Here is an 8415-nt window from a genome sequence, read left to right as displayed (position 1 = left end):
TGGAGAGAGAGAGGAGGGGGTATACAGAGAGAGAGAGAGAGAGAGGAGGGGTTATAGAGAGAGAGGAGGGGGTACAGAGAGAGAGGAGGGGGTACAGAGAGAGATGAGGGGGTATAGAGAGAGAGAGAGAGGATTGGGTATAGAGAGAGAGGATTGGGTATAGAGAGAGAGAGAGAGGAGGGGGTATAGAGTAAGAGAGAGAGAGAGAGAGGAGGGGGTATAGAGAAAGAGGAGGGGGTATAGAGAGAGAGAGAGAGAGAGAGAGAGAGAGAGAGGAGGGGGTATAGAGAGAGAGGAGGGGGTATAGAGAGAGAGAGAGAGAGAGAGCGAGGGGAGGGGGTATAGAGAGAGAGGAGGGGGTATAGAGAAAGAGGAGGGGGTATAGAGAGAGAGAGAGAGAGATAGAGAGAGAGGAGGTATAGAGGGAGAGGAGGGGGTACAGAGAGAAAGGATGGGGTATACAGAGAGAGGAGGGGGTATACAGAGAGAGAGGAGGGGTTATAGAGAGAGAGGAGGGGGTACAGAGAGAGAGGAGGGGGTACAGAGAGAGAGGAGGGGGTATAGAGAGAGAGAGAGGAGGGGGTATAGAGAGAGAGAGAGAGAGGAGGGGGTATAGAGAGAGAAGAGGTGGTATAGAGAGAGAGAGAGGAGGGGGTATAGAGAGAGAGAGAAGAGGGGGTATACAGAGAGAGAGAGGAGGGGTTATAGAGAGAGAGGAGGGGTTATGGAGAGAGAGGAGGGGGTACAGAGAGAGATGAGGGGTTATAGAGAGAGAGAGAGGAGGGGGTATAGAGAGAGAGAGAGAGAGGAGGGGGTATAGAGAGAGAAGAGGTGGTATAGAGAGAGAGAGAGGAGGGGGTATAGAGAGAGAGAGAAGAGGGGGTATACAGAGAGAGAGAGGAGGGGTTATGGAGAGAGAGGAGGGGTTATGGAGAGAGAGGAGGGGGTATACAGAGAGAGAGAGGAGGGGTTATAGAGAGAGAGGAGGGGGTACAGAGAGAGAGGAGGGGGTATAGAGAGAGAGGGGGGATTTGGTATAGAGAGAGAGAGAGAGAGGAGGGGGTATAGAGAGAGAGGAGGGGGTACAGAGAGAGGGGATGGGGTATAGAGAGAGAGAGGAGGGGTTTAGAGAGAGAGAGAGGGGGGGTATAGAGAGAGAGGAGGGGGTACAGGGAGAGAAGAGGTGGTATAGAGAGAGAGAGAGGAGGGGGTATAGAGAGAGAGAGAAGAGGGGGTATACAGAGAGAGAGAGGAGGGGTTAGAGAGAGAGAGGAGGGGGTATAGAGAGAGAGAGAAGAGGGGGTATACAGAGAGAGAGAGAGGAGGGGTTATAGAGAGAGAGGAGGAGGTACAGAGAGAGAGGAGGGGGTATAGAGAGAGAGGAGGGGGTATAGAGAGAGAGAGGGGATTTGGTATAGAGAGAGAGAGAGAGAGGACGGGGTATAGAGAGAGAGGAGGGGGTACAGAGAGAGAGGATGGGGTATAGAGAGAGAGAGGGGGGGGTTTAGAGAGAGAGAGAGGGGGGGGGGTATAGAGAGAGAGAGAGAAGGGGGTATAGAGAGAGAGAGGAGGGGGTATAGAGAGAGAGGAGGGGGTATAGAGAAAGAGGAAGGGGTATAGAGAGAGAGAGAGAGAGAGAGGATGGGTATAGAGAAAGAGGAGGGGTTATAGAGAGAGAGAGAGAGAGAGAGAGAGAGAGAGAGAGAGAGAGAGAGAGAGAGAGGATGGTGTATAGAGAGAGAGGAGGGGGTTTAGAGAGAGAGAGAGAGAGAGAGGAGGGGGTATAGAGAGAGAGGAGGGGGTACAGAGAGAGAGGATGGGGTATAGAGAGAGAGGAGGGGGTTTAGAGAGAAAGAGAGAGAGATAGGAGGGGATATAGAGAAAGAGGAGGGTTATAGAGAGAGAGAGAGAGAGAGAGAGAGAGAGAGGAGGGGGTACAGAGAGAGAGGATGGGGTATAGAGAGAGAGGAGGGGGTTTAGAGAGAGAGAAAGAGAGAGAGAGGAGGGGGTATAGAGAAAGAGGAGGGGTTATAGAGAGAGAGAGAGAGGAGGGGGTATAGAGAGAGAGGAGGGGGTATAGATAGAGAGAGGGGGGGAGGGGGTAGAGAGAGAGAGAGAGAGAGAGGAAGGGAGGTATAGAGAGAGAGGAGGGGGTATAGAGAGAGGAGGGGGTATAGAGAAAGAGGAGGGGTTATAGAGAGAGAGAGAGAGAGAGAGAGAGAGAGGAAGGGGGTATAGAGAAAGAGGAGGGGGTACAGAGAAAGAGGAGAGGGTATAGAGAGAGAGAGAGAGAGGAGGGGTTATAGAGAGAGAGAGAGAGAGAGAGAGAGAGAGAGAGAGAGAGAGAAAGAGGAGGGGGTATAGAGAGAGAGAGAGAGAGGAGGGGGTATAGAGAAAGAGGAGGGGGTAGAGAGAGAGAGAGAGAGAGAGAGAGAGGGGGTATATAGAGAGAGGGGGTACAAAGAGAGAGAGAGAGAGAGAGAGAGAGAGAGAGAGAGAGAGAGAGAGAGAGGAGGGGGGTATAGAGAAAGAGGAGGGGGTACAGAGAAAGAGGAGAGGGTATAGAGAGAGAGAGAGGAGGGGGTATAGAGAGAGAGAGAGAGAGAGAGAGAGAGAGAGAGAGAGAGAGAGAAAGAGGAGGGGGTATAGAGAGAGAGAGAGAGAGGAGGGGGTATAGAGAAAGAGGAGGGGGTATAGAGAGAGAGAGAGAGAGAGAGAGAGAGGGGGTATATAGAGAGAGGGGGTACAAAGAGAGAGAGAGAGAGAGAGAGAGAGAGAGAGAGAGAGAGGAGGGGGTAGAGAGAGAGAGAGAGGAGGGGGTATATAGAGAGAGAGAGAGAGGAGGGGGTATAAAGAGAGAGAGAGAGAGGGGAGGGGGTATAGAGAGAGAGAGAGAGAGAGAGAGAGAGAGAGAGAGAGAGAGAGAGAGAGAGACCGTTTTCACTGTACAATAGTAGAGGAGTATTGCTTGTATTTACCGTAGGGGTGCATGTGGTCCCCGGGCATCTGTGGAGGGGTGAGTCCCTGTCTAAAGGGTTCCATGTCATATTCCTGCACCCCCAAGGAGGTGGCCTGGGCCAGGGCCTGCATCTGCTGGAGATTGGGGTGGTTGTGTTGGGGGTGGGGGTACAAGCTCAGAGGGTTCAGGTCAGAGGTCAGACCGCCACAGGAGGGCGCTGTGGAGCACAGGAATCACAGGATAGGTCAATCTCAACAAATCAACAATATAACAATTACACGTACTACATAAGCTTACCTTGTGTGTGTGTGTGTGTGTGTGTGTGTGTGTGTGTGTGTGTGTGCGTGCGTGCGTGCGTGCGTGCATGTGTGTGTGTGTTCAGTGACTGCTCATTGGGCACACTGGTTAAATCAAAGTTGTTTCCACGTAATATCAAGTAAATTACGTGGAACCAACGTGGACCAGACGTTGAATTGACCTCTGTGCCTAGTGGGTGGTACAGTACAGTAGTGGGTGGTACAGTAGTGGGTGGTACAGTACAGTAGCGGGTGGTACAGTACAGTAGTGGGTGGTACAGTAGTGGGTGGTACAGTAATGTGTGGTACAGTAGTGGGTGGTACAGTACAGTAGTGGGTGGTACAGTAGTGGGTGGTACAGTACAGTAGCGGGTGGTACAGTACAGTAGTGGGTGGTACAGTAGTGGGTGGTACAGTAATGTGTGGTACAGTAGTGGGTGGTACAGTACAGTAGTGGGTGGTACAGTAGTGGGTGGTACAGTACAGTAGTGGGTGGTACAGTAGTGGGGGGTAGAGTAGTGGGTGGTACAGTACAGTAGTGGGTGGTACAGTAGTGGGTGGTACAGTAGTGGGTGGTACAGTACAGTAGTGGGTGGTACAGTAGTGGGTGGTACAGTAGTGGGTGGTACAGTAGTGGGTGGTACAGTACAGTAGTGGGTGGTACAGTAGTGGGTGGTACAGTAATGTGTGGTACAGTAATGGGTGGTACAGTACAGTAGTGGGTGGTACAGTAGTGGGTGGAACAGTACAGTAGTGGGTGGTACAGTAGTGGGTGGTACAGTACAGTAGTGGGTGCTACAGTACAGTAGTGGGTGGTACAGTAGTGGGTGGTACAGTACAGTAGTGGGTGGTACAGTAGTGGGTGGTACAGTTGTGGGTGGTACAGTAGTGGGTGGTGCAGTACAGTAGTGGGTGGTACAGTAGTGGGTGGTACAGTAAAGTAGTGGGTGGCACAGTAGTGGGTGGTACAGTACAGTAGTGGGTGGTACAGTAGTGGGTGGTACAGTACAGTAGTGGGTGGTACAGTAGTGGGTGGTACAGTAGTGAGTGGTACAGTAGTGGGTGGTACAGTAGTGGGTGGTACGGTACAGTAGTGGGTGGTACAGTACAGTAGTGGGTGGTACAGTAATGGGTGGTACAGTAGTGGGTGGTACAGTACAGTAGTGGGTGGTACAGTAGTGGGTGTTACAGTACAGTAGTGGGTGGTACAGTAGTGGGTGGTACAGTAGTGTGTGGTACAGTAGTGGGTGGTACAGTAGTGGGTGGTACAGTAGTGGGTGGTACAGTACAGTAGTGGGTGGTACAGTAGTGGGTGGTACAGTAGTGGGTGGTACAGTAATGTGTGGTACAGTAGTGGGTGGTACAGTAATGTGTGGTACAGTAGTGGGTGGTACAGTACAGTAGTGGGTGGTACAGTAGTGGGTGGTACAGTAGTGGTTGGTACAGTACAGTAGTGGGTGGTACAGTAGTGGGTGGAACAGTACAGTAGTGGGTGGTACAGTAGTGGGTGGTACAGTACAGTAGTGGGTGGTACAGTACAGTAGTGGGTGGTACAGTACAGTAGTGGGTGGTACAGTAGTGGGTGGTACAGTACAGTAGTGGGTGGTACAGTAGTGGGTGGTACAGTAGTGGGTGGTACAGTAGTGGGTGGTACAGTACAGTAGTGGGTGGTACAGTAGTGGGTGGTACAGTACAGTAGTGGGTGGTACAGTACAGTAGTGGGTGGTACAGTAGTGGGTGGTACAGTAGTGTGTGGTACAGTAGTGGGTGGTACAGTAGTGGGTGGTACAGTACAGTAGTGGGTGGTACAGTAGTGGGTGGTACAGTAGTGGGTGGTACAGTAGTGTGTGGTACAGTAATGTGTGGTACAGTAGTGGGTGGTACAGTACAGTAGTGGGTGGTACAGTAGTGGGTGGTACAGTACAATAGTGGGTGGTACAGTAGTGGGTGGTACAGTACAGTAGTGGGTGGTACAGTAGTGGGTGGTACAGTAGTGGGTGGTACAGTACAGTAGTGGGTGGTACAGTAGTGGGTGGTACAGTAGTGGGTGGTACAGTAGTGGGTGGTACAGTAATGTGTGGTACAGTAGTGGGTGGTACAGTACAGTAGTGGGTGGTACAGTAGTGGGTGGTACAGTACAGTAGTGGGTGGTACAGTAGTGGGGGGTAGAGTAGTGGGTGGTACAGTACAGTAGTGGGTGGTACAGTAGTGGGTGGTACAGTAGTGGGTGGTACAGTACAGTAGTGGGTGGTACAGTAGTGGGTGGTACAGTAGTGTGTGGTACAGTAGTGGGTGGTACAGTAGTGGGTGGTACAGTACAGTAGTGGGTGGTACAGTCTGGGTGGTACAGTAGTGGGTGGTACAGTACAGTAGTGGGTGGTACAGTCTGGGTGGTACAGTAGTGGGTGGTACAGTAGTGGGTGGTACAGTAGTGGGTGGTACAGTAGTGGGTGGTACAGTACAGTAGTGGGTGGTACAGTAGTGGGTGGAACAGTACAGTAGTGGGTGGTACAGTAGTGGGTGGTACAGTACAGTAGTGGGTGGTACAGTAGTGGGTGGTACAGTACAGTAGTGGGTGGTACAGTAGAGTGTGGTACAGTACAGTAGTGGGTGGTACAGTACAGTAGTGGGTGGTACAGTAGTGGGTGGTACAGTACAGTAGTGGGTGGTACAGTACAGTAGTGGGTGGTACAGTACAGTAGTGGGTGGTACAGTAGTGGGTGGTACAGTAGTGTGTGGTACAGTAGTGGGTGGTACAGTAGTGGGTGGTACAGTACAGTAGTGGGTGGTACAGTCTGGGTGGTACAGTAGTGGGTGGTACAGTACAGTAGTGGGTGGTACAGTCTGGGTGGTACAGTAGTGGGTGGTACAGTAGTGGGTGGTACAGTAGTGGGTGGTACAGTACAGTAGTGGGTGGTACAGTAGTGGGTGGAACAGTACAGTAGTGGGTGGTACAGTAGTGGGTGGTACAGTACAGTAGTGGGTGGTACAGTAGTGGGTGGTACAGTACAGTAGTGGGTGGTACAGTAGAGTGTGGTACAGTACAGTAGTGGGTGGTACAGTACAGTAGTGGGTGGTACAGTAGTGGGTGGTACAGTACAGTAGTGGGTGGTACAGTACAGTAGTGGGTGGTACAGTAGAGTGTGGTACAGTACAGTAGTGGGTGGTACAGTACAGTAGTGGGTGGTACAGTACAGTAGTGGGTGGTACAGTACAGTAGTGGGTAATACAGTACAGTAGTGGGTGGTACAGTAGTGGGTGGTACAGTACAGTAGTGGGTGGTACAGTAGTGGGTGGAACAGTACAGTAGTGGGTGGTACAGTAGTGGGTGGTACAGTACAGTAGTGGGTGGTACAGTAGTGGGTGGAACAGTACAGTAGTGGGTGGTACAGTAGTGGGTGGTACAGTACAGTAGTGGGTGGTACAGTAGTGGGTGGTACAGTAGTGGGTGGTACAGTACAGTAGCATACCACTGTGATGTGCTGGCTGTTCTTGCTGCTCTTGTTGCTGCTGCTGTTGCTGCCTTCTGGCCAGTTTCTTCATCTACAATATCAACATAAATATCATTTAATTACAAATACATCTACAATAGCAACATAAATATAATTTAATTACATAAACAGTTACATCTACAATATAATTATACATATTATTTAATTACATAAACAGTTACATCTACAATATAATTATACATATTATTTAATTACAAATACATCTACAATGTCAACATAAATATCATTTAATTACATAGACAGTTAAATCCACAATATAAACAGAAATATAATTTAATTACAAATTTACAGTTACATCCACAATATAAACATAAATATCATTTAATTACAAATACATCTACAATATCAACATAAATATAATTTAACTACATAAACAGTTACATCCACAATATAAACATAAATATAATTTAATTACATATTTACAATTAAATCTACAATATAAACATACATATAATTTAATTACATATACATCTACAATATCAACAGAAATATTATTTAATTAAATCAAATCAAATGTTATTGGTCACATACACATGGTAAGCAGATGTTAATGCGAGTGTAGCGAAATGCTTGTGCTTCTAGTTCCGACAATGCAGTAATAACCAACGAGTAATCTAACCTAACAATTCCACAACAACTATCCTATACACACAAGTGTAAAGGGATGAAGAATATGTACATAAAGATATATGAATGAGTGATGGTACAGAACGGCATAGGCAAGATGCATTAGATGGTATCGAGCACAGTATATACATATGAGATGAGTAATGTAGGGTACGTAAACATAAAGTGGCATAGTTTAAAGTGGCTAGTGATACATGTATTACATAAAGATGGCAAGATGCAGTAGATGATATATACTACAGTATATACATATGTATGTGTTCAGTAGATGATATATAGTACAATATATACATATACATATGAGACATATTACAAATACATCTACAATATAAACATAAACATAATTAATTACATATACAGTTACATCCACAATATAAACATATATATATTTAATTACATAGACAGTTACATCCACAATATAAACATACATATATTTAATTACATAGACAGTTACATCCACAATATAAACATATATATATTTAATTACATAGACAGTTACATCCACAATATAAACATATATATATTTAATTACATAGACAGTTACATCCACAATATAAACATACATATATTTAATTACATAGACAGTTACATCCACAATATAAACATACATATATTTAATTACATAGACAGTTGCATCCACAATATAAACATAAATATAATGAATTACATATTTACAGTAAAATCCACAATATAAACAGATATATAATTGCATTACGTATACATCTACAATATCAACAGAAATATAATTGAATTACACATTTACAGTTAAGTCCTCAATATAAACAGAAATATAATTTAATTACATATTTACAGTTAAATCCACAATATAAACAGAAATATAATTTCATTACATATTAACAGTTAAATCCACAATATAAACAGAAATATAATTTAGTTACATATTTACAGTTAAGTCCACAATATAAACAGATATACAGTCACCTCTCACTCCACAGCCTCTCTCTCAAACCTAGTCTTCATAGGGACATGTTCACTCAGTTGAAACGTATTAAGGGGAAAG

At 46.4% G+C, this 8415-nt stretch overlaps 1 protein-coding gene across 1 annotated transcript in view; it reads right to left on the bottom strand.

Annotated features, from left to right (window-relative positions):
• Window positions 1-8415, bottom strand: part of lmx1a (LIM homeobox transcription factor 1, alpha) — a 43586-nt gene that overhangs the window by 3834 nt on the left and 31337 nt on the right. The window contains exons 8-9 of the mRNA XM_036978901.1: window positions 6726-6798; window positions 2979-3176 (exon numbers count right to left, since the gene is read on the bottom strand). Coding sequence (XP_036834796.1) covers window positions 2979-3176; window positions 6726-6798 — 271 coding nt within the window. The remainder of the gene's footprint in view (window positions 1-2978; window positions 3177-6725; window positions 6799-8415) is intronic.

This window comes from Oncorhynchus mykiss, chromosome 5 (assembly GCF_013265735.2).
Source record: "Oncorhynchus mykiss isolate Arlee chromosome 5, USDA_OmykA_1.1, whole genome shotgun sequence".
Classification (NCBI taxonomy): domain Eukaryota; kingdom Metazoa; phylum Chordata; class Actinopteri; order Salmoniformes; family Salmonidae; genus Oncorhynchus; species Oncorhynchus mykiss.
Note: the sequence above shows the minus strand (reverse complement) of the source record. Positions and strands in the feature narration are given on the sequence as shown.